Source organism: Columba livia, chromosome W (genome assembly GCF_036013475.1).
Source record: "Columba livia isolate bColLiv1 breed racing homer chromosome W, bColLiv1.pat.W.v2, whole genome shotgun sequence".
Taxonomy (NCBI): domain Eukaryota; kingdom Metazoa; phylum Chordata; class Aves; order Columbiformes; family Columbidae; genus Columba; species Columba livia.
This window is the reverse complement of record NC_088641.1, coordinates 15102349-15120124: the sequence shown is the minus strand read 5'-3', so window position 1 is coordinate 15120124 and position 17776 is coordinate 15102349. Positions and strand designations below refer to the sequence as shown.

General features: G+C 38.3%; 1 protein-coding gene across 10 annotated transcripts in view; it reads left to right on the top strand.

Annotated features, from left to right (window-relative positions):
- The window catches only part of LOC135577137 (zinc finger RNA-binding protein-like), an 80919-nt gene that overhangs the window by 45010 nt on the left and 18133 nt on the right, over window positions 1-17776 (top strand). For 9 of the 10 annotated variants that reach the window (XR_010468722.1, XM_065044907.1, XM_065044906.1 and 6 more), the window contains 5 exons: window positions 7939-8084; window positions 8481-8643; window positions 11259-11464; window positions 11688-11838; window positions 13379-13520. Coding sequence is in view for 8 of the 10 variants with exons in the window: in XM_065044907.1 (XP_064900979.1) it covers window positions 7939-8084; window positions 8481-8643; window positions 11259-11464; window positions 11688-11838; window positions 13379-13520 (808 nt within the window). In the remaining 2 variants the exon portion in view is untranslated. Of the gene's footprint in view, window positions 1-7938; window positions 8085-8480; window positions 8644-11258; window positions 11465-11687; window positions 11839-13378; window positions 13521-16050; window positions 16140-17776 lie in introns of all 10 variants that reach the window. The other variant, XR_010468721.1, reaches the window with a different exon arrangement.

The following is a 17776-nucleotide window of genomic DNA, read 5'->3' as shown; positions in this document are numbered from 1 at the left end:
TTGGCCACCTGGGCACACTGCTGGCTCATATTCAGCTGACTGTCAATCAACATCCCCAGATCCCTCTTTGCCAGGCAGATTTCCAGCCACTCTTCTCCGAGCCTGTAGCGCACTGCCTGGACTTGTTATGACCCAACCAGCCTGGGCTATTGCTCCTTACGATCATGAAAAACGTACTTCTGTACAACCTGTCCAAGGCCCTTTATGTTTTAACTAATTGCTGTGATTTATGTTAGTATTATTTCTTCTTTGACTGTCCAGATGGTCATGTTAGTATTAATCTCCCTTTATCATCCAACTGGCTGGAACCGCATGTCCTGATGTTCCCACATCTCCCTCTTTTTTGTTTTGGAACATCAGGTTCACAGTGAGCGCAGCAAGGACCCTGGTTTCATTCTTCTTTATGTTCTGTATCATTCTCTGTATGATTCAGAGGAGTACAAGAAAAAATATTACACAAGCACATTGGATTCCCACAAAAAAACATATATGTAGATTGAGGCCTGAAAACCATAGTTTCGTGTTTAACCACTTTACGCTATTAAAAAAATGTCATCATTATGTTTTTTCGTGTTAATTCTTGTAAATCATGGAATTGTTTTTGCAGGGCACTGGCTAAATCCTGAACCAAGCCTTGCACATTAGCTGAAAATGTTGTCTGGAGATGTTGTTTTACTTCATTCCACTCACGAACACTGTCTTTCTATTTTAATGGTGTTATGCATAAATTCTTTTTAATATGTTCCCAATCACAATACAGTTTTATTCTGGTAGCCAAAGCTTTTTGTCTAACTCTTATCCACAACAGGGCTGTTTCACATATATTTATTGCTGAGGTGTGAAGAGATGAGTGCTCTCCAGTTTCAGCAGAAGTTGTCTTCACAGAAAGAAGTTTGACTCCTTCTTTATCTGACTGGGCCTGTTCAGTGCCTTTTTCTTGTCTCTCTGGAGTTTTCTTCTGGCACATTCTGTACAGTGAGAGTAATTACTATCAAGGTGATGACAATTGGCATAAACAGGGTTAGTCAAATTTACCACATAGATATAATTCTTCATTGATACTTGTACATCGGTAGCAGCTGCCAGCACATAAGGATGTGAAATACAAATCATAACTGTATCATTATGCCAGTGCGTGAGCTTTAGTGTGTATTGATTTTGAATTTTCTTATAATTTCCATGAGCCACATGCCTCATAAAAAAAGGCAAGGCTAATCGCTGGATATTTGAATGAAATAGACTAAAGCTATCATTTGTTTGTACCTGCAAAACCAGTCCTGACAACCCACCTTCTGACCACTTTAATGTCTCATGGCTTCATTGTGAAAAATTAAGAGGCTTAGATGAATTTGAAATCAAATGTCCTCTGGGTCCCTAGTCCCAATAATGTAAATCTGTACCATTTGACATGCTGGTGCCTCTAATTTACAGGGGGCCCAGTACAAACTCAAAACATCTCCTGTGGTTCTTCTAGATACCTTGCATGTTGGAATGTCAGCAGGGGGTTTCAAAGTAGAATTGTGACTTACATCTCGGTGTTCAAGACCCAGAATGGAAATAAAAGTTAAATTGCCTTGAACTACGCCTCCATTCTCTTGTTGTTGATAAAACAAGTTGATAAAACTTCTCTGACATCATGAAACAATAGTTAATTGGTTTGTTAGAAACACATACAGGAGGCATCTCAACAAAATGCTGTTGCGTTTGATTAAATTTAATCCGATCCAATCCTTGTTTTCCAGCAACTGACCTGCTGGTGGTATCTACACACCACCTACGCAGTGCGTGTCATTGTTGGAGAGAGGAACTTTAGGATCCCACCGTGTAATAGGTCTAAAAAGCAGTGGATTCACGATGTAAGCCAAATGTACATGCTCTCCCTCTACAGTTGGAATCATGCCAAAACTCATGATCTCAAAACAACCTTACTGCACTGTTGCAGGAGATGATAGCCAAATAGGCTAAGAAGATGTTAACTGGAGTGAGGGGGGCACCTGCTGCTGCCGTCATAGTACTATGTTTCCTTGTAACTTCTTCAGCTGCCCCCAGGTAACATCACTGGCCTCTTCCTTCAGTCTCTTCCATTTCTTTGTTGCCCTCTGCTGCAGGGACAGAGGCTGCATCTCTGGCATTGGGTTCTGTGTCGTGTTTTTCCAACTCATAGTAAGGTTTAACATATTTCTCAGGAAGCCACCTCAGTCCTGTTGGAAGAAGAACACATGCATATCCCCTCCCCCAGGTGATTACAGACCCTTTCCATTGACTGTTGTGCAGGGGATCCCAAAGAAACCTTTGGTCTCTGAGACAGTGAATCTGGAACACGGAAGTGTTTTTCCACTGCTGCGATAGAGGAGGGAGGCATAGTACGATTCAAAAAGTTTAAAGTATATGTTGCATTGTCTAATTGTTCTTGGGGCATCATATTCCCCCTTTTTTGTTTTAATAACATTTGTTTCAGTGTGGAATGTGCCCATTCAATAATAGCCTGCCCAGTGGGAGAATGTGGGATACCTGTGACATGCGACACACCCCATTGCTATTAAAAATATTGCATGGATCTGGCAGTGTATTCAGGACCATTGTCAGTTTTAATCTGTTGTGGCACACCCAGCATAGCAAAGCAGTGGGTCCAGTGGCACTGAACATCCTTGCTTTTTTCACTAGTATGAGCAGATGCACAAAGCATACCTGAAAAAATATCAATAGAAACATGTACATATTTCAAACGGCTAAAAGATGAGACATGTAACATCAGTCTGTTAAATGGCATTAGCCGTGAGCCCGTGAGGGTTAACTCCAAGGGAGAGTGAGCTTGTAATAAGGCCTTAACATTCCAGGCAAGAGCAAAGTGTGTGTTTTGCTTGTTCAAGTGTCAGATCAAACATCTTTTTTAAAGCAGCAGCGTTTTGATGGAAGAAAGTGTGTGATGCCCTGGCAGACTGGAAGCGGACTGTAGCTACAGTGTAAGAGTCTGCAACTGCATTTCCTTCTGTTATGGGACCTGGTAAAGTGGTATGAGAGTGTATATGAGTAACAAACAGTGGGTGTCTGCAATGCTGTAATGCAGTTTGCAATGATACAAACATTTGAAAGAACTGCTGTTGTGAGATTTCTTTAAGAAAGGCGGAGGGGATGCGCTGTAGGGCCTTGACTACATACTCAGAATCACATATCAAATTTAGAGGTTCCTCCTTAAAAAGCTCTAAGGAATGTAAAGCTGCACCAAGTTCTACTAATTGGGTTGAGCCATCAATAATTATACCAATTGTTATCTTCATGCCAGACCACTACAGCTTTATGAGACTTCCCTGAACCATCAACAAAAACTGTGCGAGCATGTGGGATTGAACCAAATACAAGTATGGTCTGTGGTGTGATGTCCAAGACATGCAGATTCTGCAGCAATTTACATCTAGGCATGCCAAAAGCTATGCCATTAAGAAAATCGGCTAGTGCAATTTGCAAGGACAAATTTGTGAATAAAACATATAAAAATCAGATTTCAGAAATGGTACATATATAACAGATGGGTCATGGCCCACTGAGACCTGAATCTGCTCTCTGCCTTTTTTGATCAGTGTAACAGTCAATTATAGAGGCTGAGTAATAGTTTTACGGAAAGAATTGGGGGGGGGGGGAAATCCATTCTAAATATATCGATCTGTTTGCTTTCTCATTATATTGTCCTACAATAGCCACAGGTTGTTTCTGTGTTGTAGCTATAAATAGACAAATCTGCAAGTGTAATCGAATGCAGTCAGCCTGTAAGGTTATCATAAACTTGTTCCTCAAAGTCTCTAACCCCGTTTCGGCTTTTGTGTTCATTGGACATTGTTTTTCCTTACCGGCTCAAAGTCCTGTTTCATCTTGGTCTCATTTTTATCAGTGTAGTGTTAGCTTTACCAGATAATTCAGCTGCCCATACTAGTGGGAATACAGCATCCAAAATTTCCTTGGAGATTTCTCACTTGCAGCAAGCAGATGTGTGCCTTCCAAGCATCTCCTTATGGGACATGCAACTAAACAGAATTCTCAGAAAATGTTATTTGAGCTTACAATTTACTTAACAAATCTTGACCAAAGAGAGGTATAGGGCTTTCCAGCATATACACGAATTCATCTGTTAAAACTGTTCCAAATTTGGCATTCAGTTGTTTTCGAACAATGGTTTCTTTCTCTTTCTTTCTTCTTTCCTTCCTTAAGAACTAGCACGGTGAATTTACTAAGAAGTCTCTTACAACTAGTTACCACAGAATAAGTCTATTTTTTTCTTTTCCTTCTCTTCTTGCTGCAGTTTAGATACAGGCAAGGCTACGCAGGTGGCATAATCGCTGGTACCAAGTGGGAGCTGCCAGGCTCTGGCAGACTCCTCGGTTACAATGAGCTGAGTTTATCTTGCAGCTTGACACAGGCCTGAAATTTATGTTCAGGCTGTACAGCGCAGGCCTGGGCTCTTTTTGCTTTTTTGTTTTAATTTTTCCATTGCATTCCTGCTATTATACACTTCATATGCAATTCTAATTAACTGAGCAATAGTTACGTTCCTCAGCCCCATTTACCTGTTGCAGTTTCTTACAGATATCAATAAACAGCATATTAAACATCATTCTATTATATTCCTTTTCCTAAATCCAAATCAGTTCATATTCTAGCAACTTTTAAATACAACCTCTCCCAAGTTCACATCCAGCACAGCATTTAGTTTTCTTTCCCATATCTCTAACTAGCACATAAATTCAATGTGAATCAGAGTTTAACAACTTAAATTCATTTCTGGTCTTAAAATTATTAGATAACAATAAGAGCAAATTAACTTACAGTACTGTACTTCATCCCATTTTTTCCAAAGTTCTGCAGAACAACATTAATTGTAATACAGCACTATAACCCAGAATCCCACATTGAAGCCACAAGTGAATACAATATAATTTCAAACTTTCTTTTATCGGAGGATTCCCCCCCAAGTTACTCTAATGTGCATCCTAAGGGGGAGCAAGGTGGTATTTTAGTAGCAGAACCGGTTCCCATTTTGTAATTATCTCCCTAACCAAATTGTTTTGGTACCAAATATAAATATGCAAACCAAATACCAAATTCAAATATGCAAATGGATCACAATTACACTTATTCAAGACAATATCTTGATTTTAACATTGCATCTTTGGGCCGCTTACTGCTCAGCCAGGTAGAGGTACTGCTGGGTCTCCCTGACAAAATAGGTCAGTGCACGCTTGAGCCCAGTTGGCACCTGCCCCCCTGCCATTCTTTAGGGCAAGGCTTTTATTAGCGTCTCATCTGGGGTGTTACAACTGTTATCCCCAAAACAGGATTCTTTATCCGGTGTGCATACAAAAGAGACAAATTTAGTACACCAAGATGAGACACAGCCTATCACAGAGTTGCACAAGTCTGAATGCTGGAATAAAGCTAGCATGCTAGAAAGAAAAGTAATGGCTATTACACACAAAATCTTATCGTCACATTCATGCAGTAAAGAACTAAATTACTCATGGTCTTCTGTATCATCATAAAATGTACATTTTGAGTCCATGGATTCTCATTATTTAACAATCTGTGAGCTCACTGTACCATGTAACAGGGAAAGACTTAATGAAACTGTAATATGTTTAAACAGATACCTAAAAGAAAACAAGTTAATAATGAAAAGCATCTTGCAGACTGTTTTGCAAGTTTTCTGTGACTTGTGTGTTATCAGTTAATTCTCTCTCAGCTTGTTGAAGTTCAAACCGTTCCGCCTGTAAAACTGTCTGCAATGATCTAATGATCTCTTGTAGAGATTTATTTTTCTCCTGCTCTTCTCTCTTTAAAAACAACATTAATTGCAACAAAGTATTATACTTCAAGGTTCTGTTCTCTGGCTACTTTTCCCAGTCATCTAACTTACACAGCTGCCACCATTGATTACAATATTTCACAAGATCCTTCTTCCTCATATTTTTAAGTGCTTTCCTATGTTTTAAAACACACCCTTATACTGTTTTCTTAGGAACATGATTGAAAACAGTTGTTCCTGACCCCATCTCTTAAGTAAAAACCATGAGAAGAGCGGGAGAGGAGGAATAAGCACGGAGCAGCTTGCAGTGCAAGCGGGAGAAGTGGCAGAAAAGGCTTACAGCGCACTTACACAAATAATTCCACAAAGAAACAACTGTAACAACCACCAGTTAAACAGTTAACTCACATTCCTGACAAGCTGCTTGATTTTTAGAAAGGCAATACACAGAAGCACATAATATGTACTGTAAAACTCGCAGATATAGCTTATGTACAGGAGAAGCAGCTTGTTCTATTACTAACGCAATTCCGCAACTCACTCGTTCAATGAGGATTGCTGTCCCCATTGCACTGAAGGATTTGTGGTCATAAAAAAAAATTTACCCGTTGGATTCTGTGGTCACCGTCACACACACCGCTTGATGAAGAGCCTCACAGGGGTCAGACACTCACACGAAGTGCACCATTTGTGGCGATGAGAACGATGCATACAGAGACACATAGAGATGCACAGACACAGAGTTCTTGTTAGCAGAGAGAGCAAAGCCAGGCAGAGCTGAGCTGAGCTGAGCCCTCTTTAATTAACAGTTCTCAGTTTTTAGGTTTACAGATGCAGGCCTGGACCAAGAGGTTAGACAGGATGGTTTTTTTTCAATAATTGTTACTCCAAACACACCACACTCATCTTGTGACTGTTTTCAGTCACGTTCTCATGCATATCTTGTTTCAACCCACTCATTCACAGCCCAGGCCCAACAATGTTCATACATCACACGTCCTTGGGGGGCAGTATTCTGGCCCAAGATATCATTCTCACCAGCCTGGGCTATCACTCCTCACAGTCATGAAGAACATACTTCTGTACAACCTGTCCAAGGCCCTTTATGTTTTAACTAATTGCTATGATTTAATCATGTTAGTATTATTTCTTCTTTGACCGTCTGGATGGTCATGTCAGTTTTGATCTCCCTTTATCGTCCAAGTGACTGGAACCGCACGTCCTGCTGTTCCCACAACTGATTATACATTTTACATTTAAAGACTAGTTAAAGGTAGGTACTCTTGAGTAAACAGCATATTAAAAAAAGCTAGAGAAATATATTTCTTAGAGAGTATAGTTTTTAAAGTAGTAATGCAAACTGAAACTGCTTTTTGGTTTGTTTTTTTTTTAAACATTTTGAACATTGCTTTCAGGCAATCTTTGCAACATTAAAATATTGCACAATGCATACAAGCAACAGTAGATGCTTTATGTTGATTACCATGAATTTCAAATTGTGTAAAATAGTAGCGCTCAATGTTTTTGGCAGGATAAACCACATAAACCCTTTGAGAAACAAGTGTTTTAGGCTTTTTATTCATTAATGGAAAGACCTACACTGGCTCATGGTGTGCGTTTTGATTATTATAAGATTATATAGGAAGAATCTACGTGTGGTCACAGGAGATACAATGGGCCTGTATAATTACAAAGTGCATGAAAGAAGATAAAAAAATACCAGAAGAATGTATTCAGTAACTCATGATTATGCCCCTGTATGAAGGAACCTTCAGGAACAGGGCATCAGGAAGCACACTATAGTTAAGATCATTTTTTTTTCCATACTATAGAGTTGTCATCCTGTTACAGAATGAACAGCAAATTACTTAGTATTTCATATAACGTTTTAATTTTAAATTGCTTTGTTCTTCTATAGTTGAAGAGAGAATTCATGCTATTTGTAATACGTTGCTATTTCTTTAAAACACTGGACACAGATTTTTCTTCTTCAGCTGTTCATTCACTGCAGTTCTAAAACTGCATTTTGCTCCCCTTGATTTTATTGTAGACCAGAAGTGTGTGTTAAACATGTCAGAAGAACTCTGTAACCTTGAGATGACAAGAGGCAAACCAATGTTTCATTCATTATTTTTCTGAACTAGAAAAAAGTAAACCCGGACTTAGAAGTAGAAGTAAAGCCCAGTATTCGAGCAAGAAAAATTCAAGAAGAGAAGATGAGGAAACAGATGCAGAAAGAAGAATACTGGAGAAGGCGGGAAGAGGAAGAACGCTGGAGAATGGAAATGAGGTAATGCATTCTCTTTTATCAATGAATGAGGCAAAGTTTCAGTCAGATTATCTAAATCTAACTCTGCTTCGGTAGAGTTACTTATTTTGAATACTTGTTTTAGGAACTCTGTACTGTCTTGTTTTAAATTAGGTTGTCATTATTCCTCTGCATTTTTTATTTGTTTTTGTTTGTTACTGTTCAGTCCCTCTGAGGAATGTAGACTTAGTAGAATTATATGTTATAAATTCAGTCCCACTTTCAAAATAGCTATTCATTTTAGTTACCCTCTGGAGTTCACTGGTATTTGCTCATGACTACTAGAAATCAGTTAGTGAGGGCATCCAAGAACTTACTTAAAATGGTTGGAAGTATTAACTGCTATATAAAAAGAATAATTTGATTGATGCACTTCAGACGATATGAAGAGGACATGTACTGGAGGAGAATGGAGGAAGAACAGCATCACTGGGATGACCGTCGCAGAATACCAGATGGAGGATATCCTCATGGTCCTCTGGGACCTCTAGGCCTGCTGGGAGTTAGACCAGGAATGCCTCCTCAGCCCCAAGGACCAGCTGTGAGTTTCTTAACTTGAGGGAGAAAAAAAAAAAATCATACTTAACAGGAGGCACAGTTAAGAACTATAAATTATTCACTGCTACTTCAGTTGTTTCCAGTGTTTCTTAAACGATTTGGAAAAAGTAAAGAAAAAATTATATACTGATGAAACTGTCTAGATAAGCCCACCTTCCAAAATAAGTCCGCTTATATCATGAAAGGATGCCTTGAAGACAAATATTGATTCTTCTGAAATACAAGTCACTCTGGATTTGTGTACTACTTTTTATTTTATTTAATTGCATTATACTTTATCTAATTGTGGACAAGCATATGGATAAAAAGTGGTTGGATCATCAGTCCCAGTGGATAATGGTTAGTGGTGGGTCGTACTCTACCTGGAGGTTAGTAACAAGTGCAGCACCGCATGGGTTTATCCTGGGTTTTGTCTCATTAGCACCTATCGATGACCTGAAAGGTGATGGAGTGAGTACACGCTCATCAGGCTTGCAGCTGACATGAAACTAAATTGGTTTGGGGTGGGGAGAACAGTTGATACCTTTGAGGGCAGGGCTGCCATCCAGAGGGACCTAGGCAGACTGGAGGAATGGACCAACAGGAACTTTATAGAGTTCTGCAAGGACAAATGCCTAATGCTGCACTTGAGAAGGTATAACCCCTTGCACTGAGGGGCTGGGGAGTGATGGGTAGCAGCCTTGCTGAAAGGGACCTGGGATTTTTGGCAGGTGGCAAGCTGAATATGAGCCAATCATGTGCCCTGGCAGCAAGGAAAGCCAACAGCATCCTGGGTGATATTAACAGGAGCATAATCAGTAGATAAAGGGAAGTGATCAGCTTTCATTAGACCCAAACTACAATTCTGCATTTGGGTTTAGGCTTTCCAGTACAAGAAAGATACAGATAAACCATAGCAGGTTCAGTGTGGGGAGTCTGGACTGTGTGCCCTGTGAGGAGAGACTTGAGGGATCTGGGCTTGTTCAGCATGGAGAAGGCTATCACAGTATCACAGTATCACAGTACGTTTGGGATTGGAAGGGACCTCAAAAGATCATCTAGTCCAATCCCCCTGCTGGAGCAGGAACGCCTAAGTGAGGTCGCACAGGAACATGTCCAGGCAGGTTTTGAATGTCTCCAGAGAAGGAGACTCCACAACCTCCCTGGGCAGCCTGTTCCAGTGCTCTGTCACCCTCACTGAAAAGAAGTTTTTTCTCAAATTTAAGTGGAACCTCTTGTGTTCCAGCTTGATCCCATTACTCCTTGTCCTATCATTGTTTGCCACCGAGAAGAGCCTGGCTCCATCCTCATGGCACTCACCCTTTATATATTTATAAACATTAATAAGGTCACCCCTCAGTCTCCTCTTCTCCAAACTAAAGAGACCCAGCTCCCTCAGCCTTTCTTCATAAGGGAGGTGCTCCACTCCTTTAATCATCTTGGTTGCCCTACGCTGGACCCTCTCCAGCAGTTCCCTGTCCTTCTTGAACTGAGGGGCCCAGAACTGGACACAATATTCCAGATGGGGTCTCACCAGGGCGGAGTAGAGGGGAAGGAGGACCTCTCTCGATCTACTAACCACTCCCCTTGTAATACACCCCAGGATGCCATTGGCCTTCCTGGCCACAAGGGCACAGTGCTGGCTCATGGTCATCCTGTTGTCCACCAGGACCCCCAGGTCCCTTTCCCCTACACTGCTCTCTAATATGTAATTTCCCAATCTATACTGGAACCTGGGGTTGTTCCTGCCCAGATGCAGGACTCTACACTTTCCCTTGTTAAATTTCATTAGGTTATTCCCTGCCCAACTCTCCAGCCTGTCCAGGTCCCGCTGGATGGCAGCACAGCCTTCTGGTGTGTCAGCCACCCCTCCCAGCTTAGTGTCATCAGCAAACTTGCTGATAGTACACTCTATTCCCTCGTCTAAATCGTTAATGAATATATTGAATAATATTGGCCCCAGTACTGACCCCTGAGGCACTCCACTAGATACTGGCCTATCACATTGCACTGAAGCTAATATCTGTGCATTATAAAGACAATGGAGCCAGGCTCTTTATGGTTGTGAGAGGGCAAGATACAACCAGCTTAAGCTGGGACAAAAGAGGTTCAGACTGAATACAGGATTTTTTTTTTTCTTCACACAAGACATTGCGCAGCTTCTGTCTTTGGCAATTTTCAAGAACTGACTGGATAAAGCCCTGAGCAACATTATATGGTCTTATAGCTGACCATGGTTTGCACAGGAGGTTAGACTAGAGGACCTCCTGAGGTCTCTTCCTGTTTGAATTCTTCTGTGATTCTATGAAAGCAATCATGAATACTTTATTTTGCTGCAGTATACAAGTATTTCCCAGTTAACAGAAAGATAGTAGATATTTATGTTGGGGAGGTTTCATAATTTGTTTATTTTTTATACATTTCATGTTTTTTTCAGACGTGATTGATTGTGACCAGTGTAAGTTGTTAAGGACACTTCAGTTCATGTTTTGTTGCATTTCAATGATTTGAGGTTTGAATATTCTGTTGTTCAGCCACATGTTTGGTTTTTGGTCATATACCATCTGTGAACTTGGAAGTGTACCCAAATTTCAGAAATGTGCTTTTTCGTCTGTTTAGCCTCTACGCCGCCCTGACTCCTCTGATGACCGCTATGTGATGACCAAACATGCAGCTATATATCCAACAGAGGAGGAACTTCAAGCAGTCCAAAAAATTGTTTCTATTACTGAGCGTGCTTTGAAACTTGTTTCTGACAATATGACTGACCATGAAAAAAGCAAGAGCAAAGAGGGAGATGACAAAAGAGATGGCAGTAAAGACAGGTATTTTTTCTTATTATTATTTTTAAGAATTTAATCACTTGTTTCTGAAGTAATTTGATGGTTTTCCTTGCACTGTTATCAGTGCTTCCAGGGATTCTGTTCTCTTTGGGTTTTGATATGGCATATGTAACTATACTCCTACTTTATTTCACTTTTATATCTTCAGGATTAGTTTTATGGCTTTTATATTATTTTAAATGCAACTTTTAACTATAATTCACAGAACTTTGAAAGGAGTTTTACGGGTAGGTGTTTTGGCTAAAGGTTTGCTACTCCATGGAGACCGAAACGTCAATCTTGTTTTGTTATGTGCTGAGAAGCCTTCAAAGATGTTACTCAGTCATATTGCTGAAGGTCTTCCCAAACAACTTGCAGTAAGTAGAATTTAGATTTTTGGACTTGACTTTTTTTAAAGATACTGTAAAAATCTGTTCTCAAGTCAAATGCCTGCAGGGCTGACTGTGCTGCATTTCATAGCCCAGATTCAGTTTCTTTTCATTTTCTGAGTGTTTCTGTCTGAATTCAGGGACTATGCTGCATGTTTTGCTTTCTGTATATTGTGTCTGTTCAAGTGTCTAGGTGTTCATACTAGTGGTTCAATATCGATCATCATTTAATATATTTCATTTAACTGGGAAATAAAATGAGCAGAAGAAAGACTATTATCCAGTTACCAGCAGCAATAGAGGTAATTTGTGCAGCCTGAAGGACAAAGTTCTCCATTAATGCCAGTCTGTTTGTACTTATGTCTTGTTTCCAATTTTTATGTCAGTGCTTTGTAGTCCCACAATTAGTTAAATAAGTCTTGTGGTTTTGTGGTTTCTTTTTGTGTATGTGATTTTTGTTTGGTTTGTTTTTGTTTGGTTTGTTGTTGTTGTTGTTTTTAATTTGGCACTTAAAAAGTATATGCAGTCTTAGACCATTCAGCAGAATTCATATAAACCGTTTGCTGTATTTCTACAAGAAATGAAAGTACAGAATAAAGTCTTTACCTCCAGTGCTCTCTACTGAACAAAGTCCATCCGCCATCATTATAGAATGCTTGTCATAGCATTAGTATTTCAGTGCAGTCTGGTAAAATGCTCAGCAGAATCAGAGGCATGCTAGAAGCATTAGCAGGATCAGATTAATTAGAAAATAATCCTGGGTTTGCTCTTGTTTGAAATAACTGAACAGAAAAAAAATTAAAAATGCACATCTCAGTCTGGTGTTGTGGAGAAGTCATTTGTCCTTCTAGTTTGTGGAAGAAGGTGATAGAGGTGCCTGCAGCTTCCTTTTGGGGGTATTTAGAATTATTAAATTTAGTTGCAAGAAGCCATTCTGAATACCCACCTTGTTATTCTTACATTTTTTTCCCCCAGTGTTGATCTTGCCCTTTGCTCTCATCAGAGGAGCTTGTGATAGCCAAGTATAGAATGTGGCTAGCAGTACCCATCCTGTAACTGTGAGTGAAAAAAGGTCGTAGGTAGGCGCTGGGTAGAGACTCGAACTCTTGTGAGCTCAAATAAGAACCACAGCATCTTTGTGCTTTTTAAATGCTCCTATGTTGCAATAAGAAACATATCCAACTGGCATTTTAAGTGGCACAGAGGCTTTTCTTTATCTCAAACACTGTTAAGGTTCTTGTTATGTAATTTACTTAGTATATTAATTTCCTTTATAGGTAGTTTTTTTTTCTTTTGCATGCTTGGTGACTGCTGTGTATTTTCATTAATGATTTGGAAACCATATGCAAGTCCATATAGATATATCATAATTGTATAGTGTTGTTTCTTTGAGTACAGAGGTATCTGCTTCATATAATTTATATTGTGTTTCTGTCTTTCTGTTAAAAAGACTATGTTGAAATCTGTTTTCTTCCCCATACTTTTCTTGGCCATCTGCTAATAGAAATTTCTGTTTCTCAATATTTAGGTAATAAGTCCTGAGAAATACGATATCAAATGTGCAGTCCCAGAAGCAGCAATAATTTTAAATTCTTGTGCGGAACCCAAAATGCAAGTTACTATCACACTGACATCTCCAGTCATTCGGGAGGAGAACATGAGGGATGGAGGTTGGGAAGTTGTTAAAGATGTTACTTCTTTCTCACTTGTTTTTATATGTTTATATATTCTGCTTAAGATAGCATTAAGGTCCTAGAAGGCAACCTGCTAGCACAACTAATGTATTTGATTGAAACTTTGTTTTTCAACAACCAATCTTGGTAGAGAACAGTTGGTTAAAATAAATGCTTATTTGATGTGTTTATTTTTTTTTAAACTTTAACTTTATGTCCAACCTCAGCTATCTGGAAAAGGTACAAACTTGACTCTTTTTTCTTTTCCCCTCTTATAAAATTATGTGGAAAACTAAGTATTTTATAGCAAGCGGTTATAAACTGGCTTTTTAGAGCAGTCTTCCCCTAAGAGAAAGAATGTATAGTTTTAGAAAAAAACACAGGTTTTGGGGTTTAAACTGGACTGGTATTACCATCACTTACACCAGGGGTGTCAAACTCATTTTCACCAGGGGCCACATGAGCTTCATGGTTACCTTCAAAGAGCCGAATGTAATTTTAGGACTGTATAAATGTAGGAGTAGTTACATTTACACAGTCCTAAAATTACATTCAGCCCTTTGAAGGCAATCGTGAGGCTGATGTGCCCCCCCCCCTCCCCCCGGTTTGACACCCCTGACTTACACATTCCAAATAGCAGCGCCACTTAAAATGCCCTTTTATAATACTTTTGATCATAACAGTTAACAGTACTTCTAAATTTAAAAGACTGTTTTTTTTGGGGTGGGGGCGTTTTGTTTGTTTGTTTATTTTGTTTTGTTTTTCCAGTTCTCTGAGGTTGCATTTTGGTCTGGAGTACTTTTTGAGGATATTTAGGCTCCTGGTATTACAGTCTTCTATCCAACTGGCAAGCCCAGACTAGTACAATTAGATATGGCTTTGTCATTGAGCTGAAGCAGAAGGTGGAACTTGTAATTCAAATTATGTTTTTGAAGTTCACAGCTTCTCTGGTGCCAGCAGTGTTGCTTTAGGGTCTGTTCTGTAACACTTTTCAGAGCTCCAAAAGCTTTTAAGACAACAAGCATGATTAATGTTTGCAGTACATTGGTTCTTTTTGTTTACGGGTCAGATAAAATTAACTTTTGTTTCCTTTTAATCTTGTGTTTTCATAGTTGAAAGAGATCATGGTAAACAGGGTTCTGGTGTTTGACAGTGAACCTATAGATAGGAAATCTGGGGCTATCTTAACACTTCTCATGTACAGGATGAAAAAAAACCTGTATGTGTGTATGTATACATGTGTTTGTGTATATATGTACTTATATAAGCCACAGAGCCCTTTTTATTTCATCTCATCTTACATGTCCTCTGAAATACTTCAGGCTTTTATATTGTATTAGTAAATGTTCTGTAGCTATAACTAGTGTACTGTAAGCAAGCTGTGTTAACAAAGTCATCCTACATAATCAGAAAGAAAAATTTCAAGATACATTCTCTAGTTTGGATGACTTTTGAAGAGTCTTTAGGAGTGCTTTGTACATGATTTTTAAGCTGCGCATATTATTCCTAGCTAAAAAGGCTTTGTACATGTACTGTCACACCCAACCAATTCTGCTTGTTTTTTTTGACAAAGTGTAACATGACTCTTGGTTTGTCTGTGCTGAATCAGACTTCACATATTATTTACCTTTATAAAGAATACTTTAACTTAAAAGATTTGATTATTAAATTATGTTAACTATTAAATGAAGTTACCCTTAAACACCATGTTTATTTCTTAATGTACTGTGCAAAAGTGCAACATTGATTCCTACCACAATATTCAGTTTCAATTTTCTGGCCTAAAATTCTATGATATAGACTAAAATGAAAACAAATTTAAAGTTACTACAATCAATCCCTTAATTTATGCCACCAAAAGGAAACAAATCTGTATTTTTGTCTGACCCACACTTGAGTTAAAATTATCATTGTGAGTTTATTCACTGCTGAATGCAGTACTGCCTCTAGGCATGCAAAGTCAAGTTAGATTTCTCCTCAAGACACTGAGCAGTATAAAATAGATGTGCAGAAAAGTTCGCTTTTGAAACTAGAGCAAATAGATTAATTGCAAATTATTGCAGCAAAGAAGGCCTTATTATGAAGACTGCTGCTTATTTGCTGTAGAGTAATAGTATGTGTTTGTGTTTTTTCTTGCTGCAGCTTCTCATGCTCTGTGTCTTACACTGGTTTAAAGTTTTCATTATTTTTTTTTAGCCTGCTTGGGGAGCTAGTTCAGGTGATAAGGCTTTATTGGAAGAAGCAGTTTGAGTAAAGATAAGACTAAGACTTGCATGTGGAGTAGAATAATGTTTGATGTTTAATAATCCCATTACACGATAAAAGGCTAAAAAAAAATACAGTGTGAAATAAAATTGTTAACCGCATACCTACTGTTCCTTACAGTATCGTGCGTTTGACAGTTTAACAAATCCAATATATTCAAAGTGTTCTAACCTCTGCTGCGGAATCTTTCCTTTAGCAAACAAAGTGTACATACTTATAAACGCATATATGTGTTTGTATGTGTCTTTTTTTTTATCCTTAGCTAACAGCTGTGGTCCAAAGCCTTCTAGCGGAGGGACTTGATTCCTGTCAGGGGTTGCTGCTGAGACACTGGAAGGATTTTTGACCAAGGTTTTCTAAAGTTCAGTGTCACACCTGCCATGCTTTACAAAGGAGGGGGTTTGGATGCATAGTCCTAGCGTCTACTGTTATTTTATGTGTGTTTTTTTCTTTTTTGTCTTTGTCTCTCTCTTAGAATTAAACAGTGTTCACACTAGTCTTGAAATAGTTGACTGAATAAAAAGTATTTCACATAATAAAACTTAACAAAATCAATATACCTGTTAACTTTTAATGATGAGGTAGTGTGGACACAGCATGTCTAACTGAAGATTAACCCCTTATATTTAGACTAGTAATAAATTAAGTTATATAGTTATAGTCATGCTTGTGTTTTGTAAATTAATTCAGTATTTTTGTCTTAGCTTAACAGGGTGGTAGGTTAGGCATCTGAATTTAGTTATAGTCTTTAAGGGGTTAATCCTGAAATGTGAAACAGATGCAAAAATCCACAGATTAAGTATTACAATAGTTTCCTTTATGATTTTTCAGTCAAAGTATTGTCAATGCAACTTGTTAGTATTTTTAAATTTCAAGAGTATTCATATGATATCTATTAGTAGCACATTTTAGATTGACATTTCCAGCACTAAGATTCTTTTCTGTGCACTTAAACTGTAATTCTTTTCAGTAAAATTATTTTCTAAATTGAATTTTTTCAGAGCTAGAAGTAATTTGAGCTTCAAATATTGTAGTGAATTATTGTGATAAAAGTTTACACAGTGTCACCTATTTGCATATTAGTTTTAGAAGAATGTAAAAAAATTGACTGATTGGGCTACTAGACCCAACAGGCTCATATTTTTATTTCTCAGTCTTACTTCACCTCTTTTTTTCCTGCTGTGGGTTTTCTTTAAATGTACTCCTTGTCTTTTATATCTTAATTGTACTTGTTTCATCAGTTATCTCACCTGGCACCTATCCTATATAGGTTTGGGTTTTTTTGTTTTGTTTTAAATGTCTTCATTTGCTCTGCAAATGCCTTGCTAGTGCAGTTTTTCTTATTTCCACTTTAACATACAATCCATAAGTTTGAATATCTGTGTGAGAAGATATCTATGTCCTTCTTAGCTTTGTTCTTATTTTGAAATCCCTCTCTCTTTTAGTTCTGTGTAGAGCAATGGGACTATCCTATTAAAAAAATACCCAAATCTGAATGTAGTACTTCAGATTAAGTTTAATGATTATATTGCAATGCTGTAGCACCATGTTCATTCATAGCTCTTTAGTTCTCTGTAAAGTGTCCTACTATTTATTTTAAATTTGTGTATGAATAGGTGGTTTCAGAGCCGTCCCTTTGCAGCATCCCTAGAAGCTTCGCCTTGCTGGCACGTTTCATGAGACTCAAAATATCTATTTATTTATTTTATTATCAGACTTACCTAAATTTATATCTTGCTGGAGTAAACTATATTGCTCCATACAGCCAGCTTCTGTGAAGTGAGTGCCATTGAGTGAGGGCTTTTTCTTTTGTCTTATCTGTTATGCTACCAATATAGAGGGTGTTTCAAATAGATGGACCCAATTTCAAAGCAGTATATTTCATAATGGCAACATGTTACAATTATACAAAAATTTACAAACGTTTTAATGAGTTATCAACTTTTAGTAACCTTTTTATAAATGCTCTATGTTCCCTCCACTGAGGT